At 45.8% G+C, this 21,026-nt stretch overlaps 5 protein-coding genes across 7 annotated transcripts; 2 read left to right on the plus strand and 3 right to left on the minus strand.

Moving 5' to 3' along the window:
- Positions 1-242: 242 nt before the first annotated feature.
- LOC9636448 (multidrug resistance-associated protein 4) lies at positions 243-5,079 on the plus strand. The gene is made up of 19 exons (XM_024679552.1): positions 243-356; positions 406-591; positions 643-837; positions 898-1,009; positions 1,059-1,168; positions 1,217-1,435; positions 1,490-1,631; positions 1,677-1,759; positions 1,815-2,027; positions 2,087-2,281; positions 2,336-2,814; positions 2,871-3,141; positions 3,211-3,288; positions 3,345-3,548; positions 3,601-3,811; positions 3,871-4,130; positions 4,176-4,573; positions 4,630-4,847; positions 4,899-5,079. Exons 1-19 carry the CDS (start codon positions 258-260, stop codon positions 5,024-5,026), a joined length of 3,801 nt encoding a protein of 1,266 aa, XP_024535320.1. The 5' UTR covers positions 243-257; the 3' UTR covers positions 5,027-5,079.
- A 4,311-nt stretch (positions 5,080-9,390) lies between these two features.
- On the plus strand, positions 9,391-11,406 carry LOC112347941 (pentatricopeptide repeat-containing protein At4g02750-like). Its single transcript, XM_024679724.1, has one exon. It carries the CDS (start codon positions 9,391-9,393, stop codon positions 11,404-11,406), a length of 2,016 nt encoding a protein of 671 aa, XP_024535492.1.
- Positions 11,402-12,765, minus strand: LOC9636450 (inositol polyphosphate multikinase beta). The gene is made up of 8 exons (XM_024679460.1): positions 12,679-12,765; positions 12,580-12,625; positions 12,318-12,515; positions 12,196-12,257; positions 12,081-12,136; positions 11,951-12,008; positions 11,686-11,879; positions 11,402-11,633 (listed from the first exon to the last, which is right to left on the minus strand). The coding sequence occupies exons 1-8, from the start codon at positions 12,700-12,702 to the stop codon at positions 11,441-11,443; spliced, it is 831 nt and encodes a 276-aa protein (XP_024535228.1). The 5' UTR covers positions 12,703-12,765; the 3' UTR covers positions 11,402-11,440.
- On the minus strand, positions 12,744-18,104 carry LOC112347883 (filament-like plant protein 4). The gene is made up of 6 exons (XM_024679456.1): positions 17,827-18,104; positions 17,605-17,654; positions 17,331-17,547; positions 13,757-17,267; positions 13,651-13,702; positions 12,744-13,600 (listed from the first exon to the last, which is right to left on the minus strand). Exons 2-6 carry the CDS (start codon positions 17,626-17,628, stop codon positions 13,115-13,117), a joined length of 4,290 nt encoding a protein of 1,429 aa, XP_024535224.1. The 5' UTR covers positions 17,629-17,654; positions 17,827-18,104; the 3' UTR covers positions 12,744-13,114.
- Positions 18,105-18,333: 229 nt separating this feature from the next.
- On the minus strand, positions 18,334-20,932 carry LOC9636934 (DNA repair protein RAD51 homolog 4). Of its 3 annotated transcripts, none has more exons than XM_024679458.1 (13): positions 20,822-20,932; positions 20,690-20,748; positions 20,521-20,633; positions 20,374-20,455; positions 20,174-20,311; positions 20,033-20,130; positions 19,889-19,980; positions 19,740-19,810; positions 19,534-19,683; positions 19,373-19,473; positions 19,232-19,303; positions 18,551-18,876; positions 18,334-18,465 (listed from the first exon to the last, which is right to left on the minus strand). In XM_024679458.1, exons 1-10 carry the CDS (start codon positions 20,901-20,903, stop codon positions 19,432-19,434), a joined length of 927 nt encoding a protein of 308 aa, XP_024535226.1. In that variant the 5' UTR covers positions 20,904-20,932; the 3' UTR covers positions 18,334-18,465; positions 18,551-18,876; positions 19,232-19,303; positions 19,373-19,431. The 3 variants fall into 3 exon arrangements, with proteins under 3 accessions (XP_024535226.1, XP_024535225.1, XP_024535227.1); XM_024679457.1 differs by having other exon boundaries at positions 20,804-20,932; XM_024679459.1 differs by lacking the exon at positions 19,889-19,980 and having other exon boundaries at positions 20,804-20,932.
- Between the last annotated feature and the right edge of the window lie 94 nt (positions 20,933-21,026).

Below are 21,026 nucleotides of genomic sequence, written 5' to 3' on the forward strand. Positions count from 1 at the left end.
TCAAGCACATGAATCTTAAGCTCAGCGTTCTCTAGCAAATGATAAGAGGACAGCAACTTTACGATTTCTTTTGGAATTTCTTAGAGTATCGCTAGCAGTGCCACTAGCACCAATGGAGGATTGCCGGTTCAGGGCCAGGACGGTCGCCATCTGTGCGAATATACGGCGAGAGGGTATAAAAGATGGAACGATGAGCGGGGAGAAAAAATTCTGTGCGTTTCGAGTGTGTTTTTGTGTGGGGCTGTGTATTAGTTTTAATGGCTCCAAACCCACAGGAGGGAGCCTCATTTGTCAGCCTTGCGCTATGGCATTGGATGCAACCATTGATTAACCTTGCGAACAAAAGGCCTCTAGAGGTAAGTTTGTATGAATCACATTAACTGAAGCTAACATTGGTGTGACCAGATGGATGATTTATATGATCTTTGCAAAGAGGAGACCACTGTTTTCAGCGACAAGCGCTGGAACAAAGCCAGGGAGAAGAACAAGAAAGCGTCTGTATGGAGAGTGATGCTCTGGTTTCAAGGAAGAAAACTGTTGTGTTATGCTATGACCACCAGGATTCTGTGGCTTGCTTGTGGCATCTTACAGGTAAATGCCATGTTAAATTTCTTCTACATTCTTGTTTTATCTGTGTCACAGGTCTACGCGGTCAAAGCTTTGGTACTGACCGTTGAACACCCGTCTTCCATGAGATGGTGGAAAGGGTTTGTACTGCTGCTCGCGGCGGTCGTGTTTCCACTCTTGCAAATGCTGTGTCAAAGCTATCTCTCGGTCGCGTTTATAAGGCTTGGCGTGCAAATTCGAGCAGCGGTGTGCATGGCCGTGTTTAACAAGGTTGAAATTTGACTGAAAGTGTTGACTGGTCCTTTGACTCAGGTTGACTGAATGGTGCAGATCCTTGTCATGAATGCGGTGTCGCTCAGCCACACAAGCAATGGCCAGCTTCTCAACATTATCGGGAATGACATGCAAAAGCTCATGGACTTTCTGAATGCCTTTCCCTTCGGTAATCATAAATGTCATAGAAACTCTTGTACTAATCTCTAGTGTCTTAGTTGCTGTGCTGATCATCGATGTGCTGGTTATCACTGGTGTTGCGGGGTATGAGATTGGGATCTCAGCAATTCCTGGGATACTGATAATTCTCCTGGCACAATTCTTTCAAGTTAAGTTCCTCTGAGATTCTCTAAGCTAAAAAGCTTTTGTCTTTTAGATTGGACTTGGGAGGAGGATCAAGAGCCTCAGGAGGAGAGCACTGGTGTTCATAGATGCCAGAGTCCGAATGGTCGGGGACGTGGTGACGGGAATTAGAGTTATCAAATACAATGGTTGGGTTGTTCCATTCTTGAAGCAAATAGCCATCACTCGGGCCCGGGAGCTAAGCTGGATAGCAAAAGCATCTTTTATGCGGGGAGTGGCCACGGCTGTCGGGGTGAGATATATTATTATACTATTTTTCAAGATTCAAACTATTTTTTCTTTATAGGATGCTTACGTACCATTAGCTTGTTTGGCCACCTTTGGCGTCTATGTTTTCCTCCACGGGGGGAATCTAAACGCCAAAAGTACATTTACAGTTTTGCCCTTCTTGGGAGTCTTGTATAAATCAGCCGGCTCAGCAAGACCAGGTGTGTAAATATCGTTTCAACTTCACATAACAAAGTTGATGCTAGGGTTCTTAATATTTGGAGAAGCAATGATAGGCATGGATCGTGTACAGAGATTTCTTAATATCCATGTTGAGAACACTACCAAAGTAATTCAGACAACTTTTTTCAATGCGCCAATTACAATATAATGTATAATTGCAGAAATCTGCATTGCACGCAAATGCAACGGTCAAGGCAGTAAGCTGCTCTTTCACCTGGGAACCCTCGGGCACTAAAGGATCCAGCAGGCAACTTGGTCAACCAGTTCTAAGAAACATCAACCTTGAGGCCAGAAAAGGTGAGCTAGTTGCCATTGTGGGATCCACTGGGAGTGGAAAGAGTTCTTTGCTTCTGGGACTGCTAGGCGAACTAAAGGTTTGATGAAATGCAATGATTTAAATTTGAAATTCATTTCTTTCTGGTAATAATTTCAGGTACTCAGAGGCTCTTACAGCTTACAACAAGATGCTGTTTATGTACCGCAACAGCCATGGATAATAAATGACACTGTTCGTAATAACATTCTTTTCGGCAGTGATTTTGATTTGGAGCGATATCAAAGTGTTCTCTCTGCGTGTGCTTTGGATCAGGATGCATCTTGCTTCCCAAATGGGAGCGACTCTGAAATCGTAAGACTTGATTCCTCCTCCATTAGTTTTTCTTAACTTTTTATACGTCACCAGGGTGAAAGAGGAATAAACTTAAGTGGCGGACAGAAAGCTCGCATAAGTTTAGCCCGGGCATGCTACAATGCCTCACCAATTGTTCTTCTGGACGATCCATTTGCGGCGGTGGATGTTCCAACAACACAGCATTTGATCCAGCACGTCTTGGGTGGCGTTCTCAAGGGCCGAACGGTGATCATCGTCACCAACAACGAGATGTGCTTGACAATGTGTAACAAAGTTTACCGCCTCGAGTATTCCACCCTACATCTCAGCGAGGCCGAGAAGGAGATCAACCGAGGCCTGGTCAGTTACAACGCTAGATCATCACTTGAGAGCTCCCAGCAATCGATTGAACATACCTCTCCCGTGGTTATAAAAACCACCAATGCTCAACTCCAAGGATCTAGTGGATCGCTGGTCAAGAAAGAGATCAGTCTGGCAAGTAGAGGAATCGCTGCAAAAGACTTGAAGGAGTACTTTAATACGATGGGATGGTAAGTACTTGAATCGATATGAACTTCCTCACTATCTGTTTGTTTTTTTTCTTCAGGGCACTGGTCATCCTTGTAGGAATAACCTTTGTTATCACGCAGTGTGCTTTAACGGCTGGGGATTACTGGCTAAGTGTGTGGACGGATAAAAAATACAACTTGCAAGCAGGTCCATATGTTGCAATTTATGCTGCTCTTGCAGTTGGGTTCCTCATTTTTGCTTCACTTCGAGTCTCTCTATTTACTGAAGCCACAAACAATGCTGCGAGGAAGTTACACTCGAAAATGGCTGAGAATATCTTACGCTCGCCCGTCACCTTTTTTGATCACGTGAGTTTTCATCTTTTGAAGCTTCACACTGTATATTCATGAGCATGAGTTCAACTAACGAACGAGCAGAACCCCACAGGGAGGATTATCAACAGGTTTACAAAGGATCAGTCAGCAGTGGATGAAATACTACCTTTTACTTTGCAAGTAAGTCGTGATCTGATGCCAGATTTTCTTTCTAACTAATTTTGTGTTCTTGGCAGCAAGTTATCGCATTCGTTGGTTCTTGCTTGGGGGCTCTTGCTTTGATTGCCATTCTCTTGCCGTGGTTTATGCTCGTCACTCCAATTTACCTTATGGTTTTTATATACATGAGGCAAAGATATGTGGCTATTTGCTGCGATGTGAAAAGACTTGATGGAGTAACTAGATCTGCCGTTTATGCACATTTGGTTGAGTCTATTGAAGTAAGTCTAATTCAAGAACATGTAGTTTTCATGTTTTAAAAACATTCTGCAGGGAGTTGTTTCTATCAGAGCTTATGGAGCCGAGAAACGATTCATGGATCGTTTTGTTGATCTGGTAGACAAAAACAACCAAGCAGGCATGATGTACGCGCATGCGTCGAGATGGTTCGCTACGAGGATGGAGATGACGGTAATTTTCAACTTGGCAGTGGTGGCTGCATTTGTGATTGCACTACGAAACTCTATATCTCCAGGAATTGCAGGTAAGAGAAATTCAACTCTTGATATATCTGAAGTTATATCCGAGATTTACCTTAAGCAGGAATAATACTGGTTCAGAGCCTGAAATTGTCGGGACTTTTCCAGTTTACAGTCAGAAGCAGTGCAGAAGCCGAGAACCAGTTTACGAGCGTGGAGCGTATACAAGAGTACACACATTTGGCTGTGGAGCCGGATTGCAAAGACTCGAGCAAATTATCTGTCCCCGACGAGTGGCCCCACCAAGGAACCATTGAGTTTAGGAATTACACCATGGCGTACAGAGAGGATCTTTCACCGGCCCTCAACAACATCTCCTTCACGGTATAAGATCATGAGATATCTTATGTTATTAACGTAACCATTCAGGTGGAAGGAGGAGAGAAGCTTGGGATTCTGGGAAGAACTGGCAGTGGCAAATCGAGCCTTGTCGCTGCCATCTTCCGGATGGTCCAGAACGACGCGTGCAGTGGCTCCATAATAATCGATGATCTTGATATCCAAAAAGTTAAGCTGGACGACTTGAGGCGGAGACTATCGATCATCCCGCAAGATCCTGTCTTGTTCCGCGGCAGCCTTAGGTTCAACTTGGATCCTTTCTCCGAGCACAGCGACAAGGACATGTACGAGGCCCTGGCCAGGGTTCACGTCGCGGAAAAGGTGAAGAGCATTGGAAATGGATTGGATAGCGAGGTTACAGAGAATGGAAACAACTTCAGCCTTGGAGAAAGGCAGCTCATATGCTTGGCCAGAACTCTACTACGAAAGTAAGTATATAGAAACCATTTTGCTCTTTTCTTGATAGTTTTCCTTGTGATCAAAGGTCTCGCATTGTCATACTCGACGAGGCCACCGCAGCTATTGACAACAAGACGGACAGACTTATCCAGTCTACAATGCGCGAAGTTTTTGAGAGCTGCACTTGTTTAACAGTGGCTCACAGGATCAACACCATAATTGACTGCGGCATGGTGCTTGTTTTGGACACAGGGGGTCATATTGTGGAGTATGATTCACCCTATAATCTTCTCAAGGCAGAAGGTACATTTTCATTGTGTTTTTATTTCTGGTTTTTCACTTTCCCTTGATCAGAAGTTTCAACAGATTCTAAGCCAGGTGTCTTTGCAAATATGGTAGCACAGTGTGGAGAAACTATAGCAGCAGAGCTAACAAGAATGGCTGAAGATGCAATGGTTGCAAGACAACAAAAGCAAGTATAAAAACTTTAATTAATAATTAAGGCAACATCTCTGTGCCTTTCCAAATAATAAAAATCATTTATGCCCATGTAGACACTCATCAAATCCCCCAGACATCTTGCGCATGTCCTTGCCACCTATCCTCCTTGTCCTTTTAGAACCAACGGTCTGTTCCTCCGCTAATCCCTTCACAAAATACTTGACTTCGGGCAGCACAATCTTATAAGATCTTTCAGCAATGTGACTATCTCTTTGGTCACAACTCTAATTGTTCTTCTTACAAGTTATCAAGGAGCAGTACTAAAACAAAACAAAAGTGATAAAACAAAACAAAAGTGAACCACAACATCAAGTTCGGCCATTTGAAGCAACTCTGAATTTGAGAGATCAGTGTTGGTGGACAAATAAGACAGCAACAATGATACATGTCACACACTTGTGTGATATACAACAAGATCATTGTTTTGATGCGATTTTCTATGTCTAATGGCTGATCACCATGAAATTTACAATGCGCCACAAACCAACTGGAACACCAGAAGATCCATGATATTTAAAAGATTTGGTGAAAAGATTTTCAGTCTGATTTACTTGTTGGAGACTCCTTGTCACCAAGAACCAAAAAGAAAAAAAACGAATCTCATAAGCTGTCATTGTAAGGACAAACTTACCTCGATTTCCAGTCCTAGAATGGTGATAAAGATACTATAAAAAATGAGTGAAAGAAAAGACATATATGGCTCCCCACTAAGGGTATGGCCATAAAACATTCTTTCATGTGCACACCACATAAACTTAGAATATTTTTTCTTGATACCATATAATGCAGTTTATATTTAACTTTTAATCATTAGTCAAATGGCATATTTATGAACAAAATAGCCATTAATCAACAAAGTAAAGATGTTATCTTTATCAATAAGACCAGACAACTTTAATGTTTTTTTCATGAGTGTTCTAGGATTATTTTTGAAATATTCTTAGTTTTCATTTTATTATTTATAATGCACTTTATCTCTCTCCCCTTAAGCCAGTTAGGAAAAGGATAATTCATGGTGATGGTATATTGAAATTTCATCCTATATCCCTCCATCATATACTAATTATAGACAGGAGTTTTAAAAGTTAAACAAATGTCATCTGAAAGGAGTCTAATGCAATATAACCATAGATAAAAGATGTGCAAATAACAACATTAACATTGCAATAAAAAGTCACAAAAGAAGTAAAGCAATATATAGATTTCTCACTTAACAATACAATCATTTAATGATACAATCATGGAAATGAGTCAAATCATTTAACAATACAATTAAAGAACTCAATTTTCTCCTTCCTCAGAAATGTCATCCAAATTATAACTAAAACTTAAAAACACTCTTTTTCACATCATCTTTAATTTCCCATAAAATAGTCACTTATTTTAATAGAAGTTTCCTCCCTAAAATTGAGGTTACATAGCTTCTCCAGATTGACCGCAACTTCAAAAGCTTGTTCAGATCCAAGGTATTAAAAACATTATTGAAAACATCAAAAGATGACAAATCCCTTACCTGGTAAAGCATTTTACTTGGTCTTAACTTGCAGGAATAGGTGTTGCTGCTAAGCAGTATCGGTCCCTAAGACTTGTCCTTGACTCTCCCGTGTCACGTATCCTAGAAAAACAAAGCATCTGACCCAAATCTGGATTCACCTATCCATAGGACATCCCTTTATTGTACTTATATCATGACGCATTTACAGCATACACATATGAGCCTTTACTATGCTTGTATCAAACCTTTACTATACTTGTATCTCATTGGTTTCACAAGCTTCACCCTTCTAGTATAGATTTCTGGAATCTCAACTCATGTATTGAGAGCAAGCCAAGACAAGAGAGAGAATAGACAATCTAAGAGATGAACCCTGAACCCTAATACAACTAGTGCTATACTATTCCATGCCCGAACAAGATCAAATTTGCAAGTTGCATCCTATCCATTACTTTGCAATCATCTCCACTGCAATCCTTGCCCAATTCTCGATAAACCTGCTGGCTTGCCAACTGTCAAATAGTACCCTAAGGAATGGAGAACAAGAGGTTCCTCAATAAGTAGAACATTCCCTGTGTCTGATCTGTCCTTCAAAGAATCCAAATCTTGCATTTCAAGCGTCCAACGGGGATCCAACCTCGCAAGTCCGTGTTGAATTTCTTGACGGCAACATACACAGCATTCAATCCATAGAATTGATGAAAGAGTATAAAACTCTGTTCTGTCAAGCAGTGGCGAACTCTCGTAAAGTGTTAACTGCCATTAGTAGAAACCTCGTTGGCGTATTCAACAAAGTAAGCAGTTGCTTTGCTGAGCGGTACCTTTCCAGAATAAACGATTCTAATGCTGAAACAAAAAACCTATACCATAGCTGGAATCTTTAAGGATCCGACTAGCATAATCCTTCAGGTCGGTCCTCATCCCCCAAAGTGACAGAACACTGCAACTGAAAGTTTCTGTTTGAGTGTAGCAGAAACATTGCGTGCAACAACAACCATACCTCTGGTGCGAAACCCTAACAATGCTGGCACAAACACATCCAAAAGAGATCTTGTTTTTGCTGTAGGTAAATCAAACCTATTAACCAAGGTGTCCTGCACCCCCTGGCATTCGTCGAGTATAATCGGCCCCCCTCTTATGCGTCTTGATCAAACGATCAAATACCTCTTCGATCCCGCAGTCACTGGATACTAACTCGAGTAGTTTAACACTTAGAACGAAAGGGTCATTCTTGAACGCAAACCAAACCTGCTTAAACAACCAGTACTTGCCCTGGCATGCTTTCTACTACCTCCTTCAACTTGTCTAGGATGAAGAATTTGCTGAGGCGAACATCTTTGAAGCAGCACCGTGTCACGCGCATCGAAATTAACTGGTTTCCTGGATACAGAACCATTAGCCGGCTAACCAGCGCATCTAAGTCTGCAGAGCCCTCCAATCCAATCCGTCCCATAGGAACACCAACAAAATACAGAGCCGAAGGCAATCTCATATAGTGTTCGAGTCTTTCCAGAGCCGGAAACACCGAAAAGGACCACCAGGCCAGAGCGTGCTATATCCAATTGATCCAGAATGTATTTGGAGGCCGGAAAAGGCTCCTCGAGGCAACGCCAGAGAAGGCAAGGTTTGCGAGTGTCAAGGAGCTTGCAAACCGTCCCTTTGCAAACGTCAGGATAGCTGGCCTTACAATCACTTGGCTTAGCAAGTTCTTGATCTGCTCTATGTATTTGGTTCTATATTTGGTCCAAGATAGTTTGCACATCTGCTTGATAAAGATCAAACATAAGCTTTGAACAAACACATAGAAAGGCAAGGAGAATGAGCATACAAGTAACGATTCGTCAGTACACCAAATCCACAAGGAAGTACACACACAACATAAGTAAATCAGTGACAGGAGCAGGAGGTGTTGCAAAAACAGAATTTGTCAGCGATGGAAGAAAGTTGCTCTTTCTTTTTCCTCCAAAACCATTTCTCCTCATCCTCACATATTTTTGCTTCTTAAAAATCACTGGCACAGCCATAAATCAATAGTTCAAAACTCTACTAGAATCAGACAGTTTTAATATTTAGAGTTGAAGAAAAACACTGGATTACATAATAAAAGAACAAAGTTTGCATAACGTGAAAAGGTTGTTCTGAGAAACTTTAGAATCTCTAGGATACTGAAAAAGGAAAATGAAAGACGTTTATTGAAAAAAAAAAAAAATTATCTTAAAGAAATAAAATACATTCTCTACTACCATTACTATTTAGAATAAAACAAAAAACAAAAATAGTTTACAAGGAGTATCATCATATCCCATTGCCAGACAGTGGCACTGCTGCTCACCATAACCTCTTTTGAGTTGCTTCACAGGTTCGATGGGAAGAAACAAGAAAAACAGATTGCCCTGGTCTATATAGCAAGTAAATCTAAATACAGATTAGAGGTAAGAGAGCTAGGAGGAACGAAAATATGGGAACTCTTACCATGGTCTAACTCCTGTAGAGCTCCAAATGATGAATGCATGAACTGAACCAGAGTTTAAGCTCACTCTTTCTTGCAGGTGAACATTACTCATAGCAATGCACTACTGCCTGGATGATTTCTTTTGTACTCTCAAAGGGACAAGGGATCATCCCAACTAGAAAACTTTCACGAAAACAAATGCATTATTGTCATTGATCCCATGAATCCTAAGCCGTTGATTTCTGCCCCTATGAATGCCAGCCGTTGATCATTTGGCGCGTTTGCTAAGATCTTACAACTCCGCGAGGGATCTGTGGAAGGGGAGGCAAATCCACGCATCCATTCTCGAGTCCGCCGATCTCTGTTCCAATACTTTTCTCGCCAATCTCATTGTCCAGATGTATGGGAAGTGCGGGAGCACAGAGGACGCGAGGAGGGCTTTCGATCGAATCCACGCGCCCAATGCCTTCTCATGGAGTATACTCCTCTCGGGCTACATCCACTGCGGCGAGATCAACGAGGCAAAGAAAATCTTCGATAGAATGCCCGATCCCGATGTGGTGTCGTGGAATTCGATGCTCGGCGTCTATGCCAAGCAGGGCCCTGTCGAATGCGTTAAAGGTTTCTTCGATCGAATGCCTTTGAGGAGCTTGATCTCGTGGAATACGGTGCTCTCTGCGATCGCCGATTCTGGGCATTTTGATAAGTGCCGAGAGTGCTTTGATCGAATGCCGCAATGGAGTGTTCTATCGTTTACTGTAGTTTTAGAAGCGCTTTATCAAACAGGAAACATAGATGAGGCTAAACGTAATTTTGATTTGATGCCAGAAAGAAACATAGTTTCCTGGAATATGCTGATTGTTAGAAATGCCGAGACAGGGCACTTTGAAACAGTTGAAAGCATTTATGCGAAAATTCCAGCCACGAACATTGTGACTTGGAACTCAGTCTTGGATGCATACAAAAAGCAAGGTGATGTTTTCAAAGTGCATAAGTATTTTGAGGCAATCCCAGAAAAAGACGTCGTCAGCTGGAACACTCTTCTGTCTGCATTTGCCATGCATGGAAATTATGAAAGTGGAAAAGCGTTGTTCCTTGAAATGCCAATAAGGAGCCTTGTATCTTGGAATATTGCACTTCAGATGTTTTCAAAAGAAAACTTAAGTACCACCCATGAAGTTTTCATGTCTATGCCGAAATGGGATCCAGTCGCGTGGACGCTTATGATTCAAGCACATACCACGAACGGGGATTTGGACATGGCACGGGAATTGTTTGATGAAATGCCCGCAAAGACGATGGCGGCGTGGACGACCATGATCACAGCGCACTCGCAGAGAGGACGTGTGGCAGATGCAAGAGCCCTCTTTGATGCCATGGACGAGCGCGATAGTGTTGCATGGACAGCCATGATTGCCGGCTATGCGCTTCATGGGGACAATGGAAGAGCCAAAGAGCTCTTCGATGCCATGGGTGACGGGAAGACCATCGTCTCCTGGAACGCAATGCTGGGATCCTTATCCGGCGATATTGCTAAGATGGAGCGATTCATGCACAAAATGCCCAGCTGGGACGTGATCTCATGCAACTCAGTCGCGGCCATCCACGCGCAGAGCAAAGGTTCTTGCGATGCTGCCAAGTTTCTATTCGATTCCATGCTCGAGCGCAATGTCTTCTCGTGGAACACACTGATCCTCGCGTTTGGATCGAGCGAGCGAGCAGTGGAAGCCAACCGAGCGTTCGAAAGAATCCCCCACCGGGATTTGATTACCTGGAGCTCCATCGTCGCCGCCAACGCAGAGAACAGCCAAATGGATCGCGCGGAGGAGCTCTTCGCAAGCATGCCCGAATGGGACGTATACTCTTATAACGCAATGCTAAGTCTCTATGCCCAGACCGGGCATATCGATCAAGCAAAGGCATTGTTTGATGGGCTCTGGATCAAAGACTCGATAACTTGGAGCACGATGGTGGCAGCGTATGCCCAAGACGGAGGATCACACACTAACTTAGCGATGGAGCTCTTTCGTCTCATGGTTTTGGATGGCGTCTCCCCTCACGGGCTGTGTTTCGTGAGCTTGCTCGCAGCGTCCAGCCACCTCGGGCTCAAACAAGAGACGCGAGAGAGCTTCGCGTCGATGGTCTCGGACTTTGGCGTGGATCCAAGCCCGGAGCATTTTCTGTGCGTGATCGACGCCTTGGGACGGTCTGGCGAGCTGGGAAGAAGCCGAGAGCTGATTGAAAGCATGCCGTTTGTGCCGGATGAAGGTGCGTGGAGCACATTGCTTGGCGCTTGCTCTAGAGGCCATGGATCGAGCGTGGAGGAGCTGGCAGCACACAAAACTCTCGAGCTGGATCCGCGGAGTAGCCCGACTTATGTTCTTCTCTCCAGCGCTCTATGCTGCCAAGTTTGAGCGAACGATTCGACTGAAAAGTATGGAGTCATCGTCACGGTGACATGGATAAAACTCTCGTCAGGGACTTCAAGGCTGCGAGGTAGTTCTCGTCGATGGTATCGTGATCGTATGTAACGTGGGCGAAGTCTACAAGCTTGACACTGACTTTCGATGCTGCTCCATGGTCCTCGTAGATTATCAGCACGGAGCTCGAAAAGAAGTGATAGAACGTCTGCTTCTCAAACCTGTGATGATTCTCAGCTTCTGAGAGACGTAAAGAAAAAAAGAGATTTTTACCAGCTTGTGAGCTTCTCGAGCTCCATCTTGGCGGCTTCATAAACTTTGGAAGCCAAGAGTGCGTTTGGATTCTCGTCATCGAATGGATTTGTCGAAACAAAGCGACGGATGGCGTACTCTACGCCGTGGTTGTCGAGCTTCCGGCACCAGTTGCGATCGGCCTTCCATTTGGAGCGAGTTGATGGATCATAGACCTGGCAAAAATGGAGAAATTAAAAGAGAAAAAGGAAGCTTCAACACGATCAACAAAGAAACGATTGAAAACCTGCATCCCACTGACGCGAATTCCCAAAGTTCCTGTTGTGGACTCGCGGTCTTTTATCCTGCGCACGAATGCTTCCAGCCATCAAAATCGAAATTTTCAGAAAAGTCGAAGCTCCAATCCTAAAACTCACTCGCATTTCTTTCTATAGGCTTCACCAGCCTCCGGGTACCACGTCTGGAATCCCATCTACAATCACAAATCCAAAGTCTATCACCAAAAAACTAAAAAGGAAGATAAACACGCACCTTGATATCGATAATGCAAGGCTGGTCGAAGCTCTTGGTCACGTCCTCTAGCACGGCATACCGTACAAGCCCTGGTCAAGGAGAAAGAAAGAAAGAAAAGCTACAAAACTAGCAAAGGATATTTGTTGGCGTGGGCGAGTTTGCAGTGTCAACGAGGACGGAGCCGCGGAACTTTGGGAAGAACTCCTTGATCTCGTCTGGAACTCGCTCGTCCGACCAAAACTTTTGGTAGAACTCAATCTCGTACTCCCCTCTGGCACCGTCTTGCAGCGGCTTGTAGAACCAGCCCGAATCATCGACGAGCGAGCCGACATGCCCCTCTGCGAAAGAAAACCAAAATCAGCAAATCCACAAACAAGGGAAAGCTCCTCTCAAAGAAGAAACCTTCAAAAGAATGGCCAGCAACTTGGTTGCTCGAAGGCTTCAATCCCTGTTGCACAAGAGGGCGATCACATCAATCGCATTGCACTACCGAGAGCTCACCGATGCGATCAATCCAGCAGCCATGGTCGCGAAGAAACCTAGTGAAGCAAAGCCAACGAAAAGGGTTTAAAGACAAATATAGTCAACAATGTCAACTATAGTCAATAACGTCAACTCCATACATTAATGCCACACGATGTCGAGGCCGAGAGGTGAGAGATACTGGATGGGACTTAATCCCCGCGGCGCTGGCCAAGAGCGGATTGTGGTGCCTGATCGATGTTACCATGGTCCATCTTGGTGGAAGTTTCCAGTGGAAGAGGATCTTCCTCCCGTGCCTCGTTTTCCCGGTTGCAAAGAGCCTGGAAGTCTTTGGAGCTCGGGTATCTGACTGGTAACGCAGTGATACCACCACCTCTTCCTGGGAGTAGCCAACGACGAAAAGATCCGGAAGCTGTGGTGAGGCGGATGTTGTGATGACGGATCAAACTCCATTTCATGGATGATGGTGGCTGCTGCTGCTGCTGCTTCCTTTCCCCCGGAAGAACCGGCTGAATGCCGACGAGGGGGGCTTCTCCGAGGGCGATCCCATGTCCAGGGACTTGGTGAGATCCAGCTCTTTGCTTGCCGACGCCGCTGCCGCTGCTGCTTTCAGTATCTTGGACTTGGCTGGGGATGTCGACTTGGAGCGTGGCCTTCCTTCCAGGGGGATGCTAGGCACGAACACCTTGCTTTCACCGTTTTGTTCGCTACCTTCGGTTGCGAGCTCTGGCGTCGGTTCCGCCGGTTTGGCAGCCAAAGTTTCCGCTTCGTCTGGTTTGAGTTTGGTGTTGCTGGTGCTTTCTTCCGATGTTGAAGGTTCTTCTGCTGCTGCTGCTGCTGGAGATTGAGAGCTCCTCGACATGCTGAGAGACTGTAGTTGCTCCCCAAGATTGAGGATAGCACGGTGGCACTCGTCCAGTTTCGCCGCGAAATCCACACTCTGCAAAAAGATCGTAATAAGATTTAAAGAGGGAGGGATCACAGTTTTACCTTTTCGGTGCTCGAGTCTGGAGTAGGCACGACAGGGCTCGAGTTCTTCGTCCTGGAAGAGAAGATTGCGCGTCAGAAAAACAAGGTTTTAATCTGATTTTCTTACCGGGAGAGTTGCTGCTGAAGAAGATCATCAAGTTCGGCAGCAGCGGCTCGGCTCTTCGACCGTTCCTTCCCAAGCTCCTCCTCTAAAGCTTTTGATCTCTCCTCGAGTTGAGTTGCTGCATGCAATGCTGCTTTCACTTCGTACTGAAGCTCCGCTTTTGCTGAAAAGCTTTCGGCAAGCTGGTCTTCTGCGAGCTGCCTCGATTTTGCTGACAGAGCTAGCTCCGCCCTGAGCGATGCCACCAATTCTTCAGCTTCAAACACCTGACTCTTCCACGTTACTTGCGACAATGCCAAGTCGTGTTCCAGTTCCGCCTTGTCAGCCTCCAGGGTCTGGAAGTCCTGAGTGACCTGCTTCAAGCTTTCATTAGCACGTCGCTGGATTTCTTCTTTCTCTGCTTTCAGTTCTTTCAGTTCTTGCTCCGCTATGGAAAGTCTGCTGCATTCTTCCTTGACACCGTGAACGATCTCGTTTGTTGTGGCCAGAACGTGTTCAAGGTCCATTTTCTCGTTTTCCAGTCTGCTACATTCTGCTTCCAAACGTTTGAGGTTGTCGGTGGCGGTTTGCAGTTTCTGCTCAACATCCTCGTTTGTTCTTCGCAACGCAAGCACTTCCGTTTCCAGCTTCGAGCAGCTCTCCTTGAACTCCACTACAATCTTTGTCAAGCCTTCCACCTCAACGCAAAGTCGTTCTTTCTCGGTACTAACTTCTTTAAGCTCCTTGTCAGACCGATTGAAGTCACCTTTAACACGCTCAACGTCGTGCATAAAACCATCTTGAATATCTGCGTGCTCGGCTTTCAATCTCTTGCCCTCCTCCTCTAACGTAGCTATTCTCGTTCTCAGTTGCTGTACGTTCTGTGAAAAGCTCTGCTCCATTTCTTCTTTCTCGATCTTCAGCTGGTAAAACTCGCTCTGTAAGCTGATAAAACTCGCTTCCTGTGCCTTGAGCTCCTCGTTACTTTGGCAGAGCCTACCTTCCAGCCTAACATTCTGAAGCTCTAATCGACCAATATCTTCCTGTAATGTGCTCACTCGGCCCCGCTCCATCTTAAGCTGCTCACTGGCCTTCTGCTCCAATAAAGTCCTCTCATCCTTGTGCTTCTCGAGGCAAAGGTCCATTTCGATACACCGTGCTTCCTTCTCACTGAGAGACCTGTGAAGAGCTTCCTCCCGTAAAAGATACTTGTTGAGAGCTAGCTTGGTCTCCTCGAGCGACTTTCTACTTTCTTGTTCTTGCTCCATCAAGCGCCTGAGATCTTCCTCCAGTCCGTCAATGGTCTGAAGATGGACGTTCGTTCTGTTTGAATCCTCATGCCTCTGCTGTGAAGCCTCAGCCAAAGCTTCCTCTAGGTCCTGTTTCTCGTGTTGAAGCTGAACGAAGTCCGCCATCAACTTCTGGATATCCTGGTTCACTGCGTCGATGTCTTTTTGAGTTGCTAGCTTGTCCTGTCTGCCGCGTTTCAAATCAGTCTCCAACACTTCAATTCTCATAAGCTGAGACTTCGCCTGCTCGTCGAGCTTTTCCCTCTGAGCTTCCAGTTCTGCCATGACCCCGTTCATCGTCTGGAGGCTCCTCTCAGCTGTCTCCTTTGCACAAATCTCTCTGCCAAGGCTCTCTTCGAACTTCTTGCTTAGTTCTTGTACTTGATCACGAGCTTTCGCGTCTGCAGCCTTCAGATCATTTTCCAGAGCAGATATCCTCGACTTAAGCTGTTCGACCAAGACCGTTGATGCCGCCAGCTTTTCTTCCATCTCGCGATTTTGCAAGGTAAGATCGTCCAAAACACTAGCATTCTTGCCAGCACTGTCGTGTAGCGAATCCATTAGCACCACCTTCTCAATTTTCAGGGCAGCAAGGTTCTCTTGATGACGAGCCAATTCCTCTCGCAGCAATACTATCTGGCTGTTTGCCGCTGCTAACGCAGCCTCCATATGCAATTCCGGGCTTCGGCCCCGTTCCAGGCCAGCGAGGACGTCCAAAGTGTTGCAAACTTCGGCGATGAAACTGAAGAAGTCGGCATTTCCTTGCAATAGAGCGTTGCCAGAAGCAGCCAGCCTTTCAAAACTACCATCGACGTCGGCATTTGTCCACTGCACCTCGAGTGTTATCTCATCTGTTTTGATCTCGGAGTCAGAAGGTGGCTTCTGCCCGTGTTCAAGCCCACCATCCTGTCCTAAACGCTCTAAACTCCGGAAAATCTTCCGAGCTAATGGAACCAGTTCCTTCTTTTGCTCGTTTGCTAGCTGATCAACATCTCCATCCCTGGATGGTACCCCATCCACCTGTCCCTGTGCATGGCCATTTGCTGCGGTGTTGTTGTGAACCTGACTTTCCAGAGCGGACACTTTCTTTCTTAAAGCGATAATAACTTCGTTGGCGGCATCAAGGTCCTTTTGACTCGGGCTCCCGCTTTCCTTCCTCTCCAGTGCCTGACCATTTTCGTGTGGCACATTTGACGTGAGCTTCTCCATCTCCAGAAAGTCATCCATGAGTTCGAAGCTTGTGGTGTCGAGCAGCTTGTCAGGTTTCTTATCTTCTTTCTTAAACTGCGCCAGCTCGGTGATCAGTGCTGAGGCCCAGGCGTCCGCTTCGTCTCCATTGCAACTTCCATGGGATGCCTGCTGGTTGTCTCCAAAACTTCTCAAAGCCTCTATGTGCCCGTTCAGACCCATCTTGGAGACGTCTTGTTCCCCATAGATACTTGCGAGTTGCTCTTCCACGTTGAGCAGCTTGCCTGCAGTCCGCGCACACATTATTCTTGCCGCCTGGAGCTCTTTGTTCCGCTTGGCAAGTTCATCCTTCAGTGATTTGGTTTCTTCTTCCAACGCAAACCTGTCGTCCATATCCTTGTTGCTCATTTCAGAGCAGTCGTCCACCGTTTCAGAGAAAGCTCGTGGTGAGCTCACCAGCCTTCCAAGTGACTTTCTCCGATCCAGCACGTCCACCTCACGTAGGTGCGGGGACGAACCAGCAGTCTTCTTGCGTAGCTGAATCTTTAGTCTCTGGCAGTCAGCTTCAAGCTTTGAAACCTTTCGCGACGAATCCAAGAGTTGCTGTTTCGCCGCCTCAGACGCCTTCTTGGATTCATTGTTGAGGCCAACGAGGTCCTTCTTCAGCGCACGTACGTCATGTTTGAGCGCGGCATTTTCCTTCTCGAGACTCTCCACCTTAGTTGACACCTTCTTCACGTCCAAATCCGCCTGAACCTTCGCATCTGCTATACGCTGCTCCAGGGATGCATTCTCGGCTGTTGCTTGGAGCACCTGCTCTTCCGCTTCCGTCAGCCTCGCGTCAAGATCCGTGCGAACCCGATCCCACTCTTTAGTCTTCTCCTCCAGCTCTTCTTGCTTCTGCTCCTGCTCTTCTCGTCCAGTTCGCAGCTGCTTTACACACTCCTTGAGAGCACCATCCAAGTGAGCAACGCGCTCATCTAGAGCTAGCCTTTGTTGCTGTGCGTTTTCTAGCTGCTGCTTCAACATGGCGGCCTCGGCTTCTGCCTTCTCCCATCCTGAAGAACAAAATAGTATCGCAAACTTTCATATCAGCTTCAATGAAGGATTGGAGCACATACCTGATATCGCATCCTCGGCAACTTTGGCATGCTGCTTCACTAAGTTGTCCTTGTTTATAATCTCTTTGAGCGCAACTGTGAGCTTGCTGGTTAGGAGCTGGACGCTTTCATCGCCTTGGTCCTTCTCCATAGCCGGTGTGTTCTTTCCTAGATCTCCAGAAGCATCACCATTTGGCTCTTTGGCAATGTGGTCGCCATTTTGCGACATGATCAGCTCCTAGAAGAGAAGATCCCTCAGCCTGTGACAAAGACCAAATATCCCGGAACTACTTACTGGGATATCTACTGCCTCGCTCATGGTGTGATCCAGACCTAGCTCTCGATCTGCAAGGAAGTGTGCGTGATCAGGTGATAGAAAACGGAATCCTCGCAGCTCTCAAGAAATTCTTGGCAGGCGCTTTCGCATGGAACGAGCATTAAACCCGCATTGCCAGGCTACGCACATTGTCCTCTTGCGATGAGGAACAAGGGAAAGGAGAAGAAATCCAGCATTTACCTTTCCTCGCTCTGCCTTACTGCGTCGAGCCGCCGCCCTGGGCCGCCACAGACTCCTCCCAGCAGCACAAATCTTCGCTAGGCATCAGAAATTCGCTGAAAGCTTCGGCGCACGCTCGGACATCGACCGATCCGGCCGCGGCGGCGCATTGATCCGCGCTGGAGACCAGTGACGCCGCGCTAGGGAGGGATGCGAGAAACCCTGATTCTTTCCTCCCTTTCGCACAGAAAGCCAAGAGCACAGGAGAAATGATGAACGAAATACTTAGAGAGTGGGAAAGTAGAAATTTCACCTTAATTCCCCCCCATTTTTTCACTCGCTTTTACTTTCGGCGCCCATGCGAATCGAACTTTCATGCGCTCTGCCAGTCCGCCGGATCGCGACACGTGGTGGATCGTAGCGCCGGCATCTATCAACGTGGAGGTCGTTCTCACGCTGTCAAAGGTAGGTCAAAATGGTATAAAATAATTTATCTTGCCTAGTGATCCTTTTCAGGAGGCTATAGAATTAATTAGTCGAGACCGCTAATTAATTTGCATAGCCAGTGGAATATGAACATCGTTGCTTTTTATGTTTGTTCCAACATCAAAATCACATCGCAAATTTTTTTCGCAGCGTTGCTTTCTCAACAACTGGCACCTAAATCGCAAAAAGAGAGCGAGAAAAATAAAATAAAATTCATGAGACAATCATAATGTATAAAAACTTGAGAGAGACAACTTACTTGCCCATCGTACCGTGAATCCGTTGTTGTGTAAGAGCTAAGGAAAAACCATTGAAAACTTCGCGCTCTGTGGATGAAATCAATAGAGTAGCAGCACTTTCTTGCTGGCAATCAATTGCCGCTGCCTTCCAAGCTAAGAATCCCTGCATCCCAAAAATCATTTGAAAGCAGCAAACGGGAAGCCACTTAACTTCGATGGGAATGGAAGGGTCTCCTAGATTCCGGCATTTCTCGCAAAGCCATTATCTATCCCCCTGTTCTTGCGATGCACGGAAGCCAGCCAGCCTCTTCCCTGGGGCCTGAGGATGGTGCTCGCTGCCAAGCCCCTGCAAAAAAGGAAAAAGAGGAAGCTGTCCTGTGAGAAAGAGTTTGGTGGTACTGTCTATGAAAAATGCAAAAAAGAAATATGTACTAGTGCTCCTACCCACAATGCAAGTGGCAAGGAACCAGAAAAGAGAGGAGGATGAATAAACATAATCCTTGGACTGAGTTTTACGACTGTCATCAATGTGGGAGCCAACAAACTCATGCACATGGCAATATGGCTAACGTTTGATGATTCCATTCCACTCTCAGTGAATGCAAGCACAGCAGCAGCGACTCACATGCACTAGCTAGACGAAAAGAGAAAGAAAAACAGAAAAGAAAAACGAGAAAAAGTGCGGAAAGAGATTTTCTTACCTGAAAAATCACTGGGACGAACGGAAGATCCATGACCAGTTGTTACTTGAAAACAGGAAGGCAAACGGATGCCTGCAAAACAAAAAAGAAAAATAAACATACACACTCAAGGATCAGTTTCAACTTTGCAGAGTGGCATACCTTCTTTTCCGATTCTTCTTCTCCTTCGTCACATGTAGGTGGCCGGCTAATGTCTGCTTTTAGCCTCTGTCAAAGCAGAAGGTTACCTCCGCATCGCAAGCCTGACAGTGACGCCAAATGTTTAGATGAGTGCAGTGCAGCACTAAAGGTTGCAGTCATACGAGTGACGTGTGCTTTAGAAGTGTAACAGTGCAGGAATTGTTGTCGTGATCCTTGGCGAGCATCAGACGTACGTGAGGGACCGACTTCCAGCTCTCGCCGAGCGCTGGCTTCAGCTCCTCGTCCTCCGCGGCAACAGTGTTGTTTGTGATCTTGCAATAAAAAAGCACGTAAGAGATAGAGTCGACTTGGGAGCAAAGCTGCTCACCAGGACACAGATGTTGCGGTTGATTGCAATGCTTTTCAGGATCTGAGCAACGGACATCATTAAAGTGTGTCCTGCATTGCAACAGAAGAAAACAAAAGGAAAGATAAGATTTTGTTTCGCATCGTCAAGCTTAAAGCAGTTGTTCACGCCTTGAGCGTTGTTGCCACCAAGAATTGGAGAAAGAACAGATGCCAGACAGTCAACAATAACTAGCCGTAAATGCACCGGACCCGGGAATGAACTGTAAAATGATATGCAATCGGAGAACGCAAATGAGAAACATAGGCACAAACCTTGCGGGATCGTATAGACTATGAAGCACTTCCAATAGGCCGTGGACATCGTAAACTTTAAAGCAGAAGATCCTTCGCATCGCCTCTTTCACATCGTCCTGCAAAAAGTCGCTGACATGAATAACTATGTTCGGACCTTACCTCGATAGCTATCGAGCTACATCTTCTGCCACACATCATTTGCAAAACACGCTCGGCTGAGAAAGAACTCGAGGCATCGACATACGCCACAGAAAACTTGTGGTGGTAAGCCACGCATGCGGCAGAGTGCATACACAGCTGAGAACAAAGAAGTGAAACACTCGGTTAGATCAAAGCTAGTAGAAGACTCTTCCCGTTACTTGAGTTTTTCCGGAAGAGGAAGGCCCCACAAGTTCCGTGATTGTTCCATCCTTCAAACCTCCTTTCAGCAGAGAATCCAAGCTACACAGCAACAAGTGAATTGTCAAAAACCACACCCTGGACTTCGAGAGCTTTGAGAGACAAACCTTTCAAACCCTGTGGAAAGGGAGCCGGCTTGCAGATTTTTCTGGAGCATTTCATCTCCATTTTCCCATTTTCCATGACATTCTTCCAGAAACGTGGCCAATTCGGACTTAAACTGCTGACATAAACAGCACATCTTAGCCAAAATCAGGCAAATCAACAAACAAAAACCTTCTGAATTTCTGGATCTTCCACGCCAGAATCTAGTTCCTGTGAAACAAAATCCCCCACTACGAGAAAGAAAACTTCACAAATTCACGAAGGAAAAGAGAGGAAAAAATGTACCTAGCGCAAAGATCATACCTGTGACGATCTTGTTGCGCTCCAGAAACTCCAAAACACGAGGCGTGAGAGACGCAAAGCCGAGCGTCCGCAACGGCGCCATAGCTTAAACCCTAGCTCCCCGAACAAACCCTAAAAACAAAAATTCGCATTTCCCGCTCGGATCCAACGGTCACTTTTTGCACGAAATCAGACGCTTATCTCCGCGCCACGTGTTACTAACCCT

The sequence above is a fragment of the Selaginella moellendorffii genome, unplaced genomic scaffold (assembly GCF_000143415.4).
Source record: "Selaginella moellendorffii unplaced genomic scaffold, v1.0 SELMOscaffold_25, whole genome shotgun sequence".
NCBI classification, from domain to species: domain Eukaryota; kingdom Viridiplantae; phylum Streptophyta; class Lycopodiopsida; order Selaginellales; family Selaginellaceae; genus Selaginella; species Selaginella moellendorffii.

Coding starts and splice junctions, on each gene's coding strand:
- LOC9636448 (XM_024679552.1), top strand. CDS start 258: ATGGCTCCAAACCCACAGGAGGGAGCCTCATTTGTCAGCCTTGCGCTA. Junction 2,815..2,870: donor TACTTTAATACGATGGGATG/GTAAGTACTTGA, acceptor TTTTTTCTTCAG/GGCACTGGTCATCCTTGTAG. Junction 3,142..3,210: donor CCGTCACCTTTTTTGATCAC/GTGAGTTTTCAT, acceptor ACGAACGAGCAG/AACCCCACAGGGAGGATTAT.
- LOC112347941 (XM_024679724.1), top strand. CDS start 9,391: ATGTATGGGAAGTGCGGGAGCACAGAGGACGCGAGGAGGGCTTTCGAT.
- LOC9636450 (XM_024679460.1), bottom strand. CDS start 12,702: ATGGCTGCTGGATTGATCGCATCG. Junction 12,258..12,317: donor AAACTCGCCCACGCCAACAA/ATATCCTTTGCT, acceptor CAGGGCTTGTAC/GGTATGCCGTGCTAGAGGAC. Junction 11,880..11,950: donor TTCGCGTCAGTGGGATGCAG/GTTTTCAATCGT, acceptor CATTTTTGCCAG/GTCTATGATCCATCAACTCG.
- LOC112347883 (XM_024679456.1), bottom strand. CDS start 17,628: ATGAGCGAGGCAGTAGATATCCCA. Junction 17,268..17,330: donor TGCCGAGGATGCGATATCAG/GTATGTGCTCCA, acceptor TTTGTTCTTCAG/GATGGGAGAAGGCAGAAGCC. Junction 13,703..13,756: donor CTTCAGCAGCAACTCTCCCG/GTAAGAAAATCA, acceptor CTTCTCTTCCAG/GACGAAGAACTCGAGCCCTG.
- LOC9636934 (XM_024679457.1), bottom strand. CDS start 20,903: ATGGCGCCGTTGCGGACGCTCGGCTTTGCGTCTCTCACGCCTCGTGTT. Junction 20,749..20,803: donor AGGTATGATCTTTGCGCTAG/GTACATTTTTTC, acceptor TCTTTCTCGTAG/TGGGGGATTTTGTTTCACAG. Junction 20,634..20,689: donor AAGATCCAGAAATTCAGAAG/GTTTTTGTTTGT, acceptor TTATGTCAGCAG/TTTAAGTCCGAATTGGCCAC.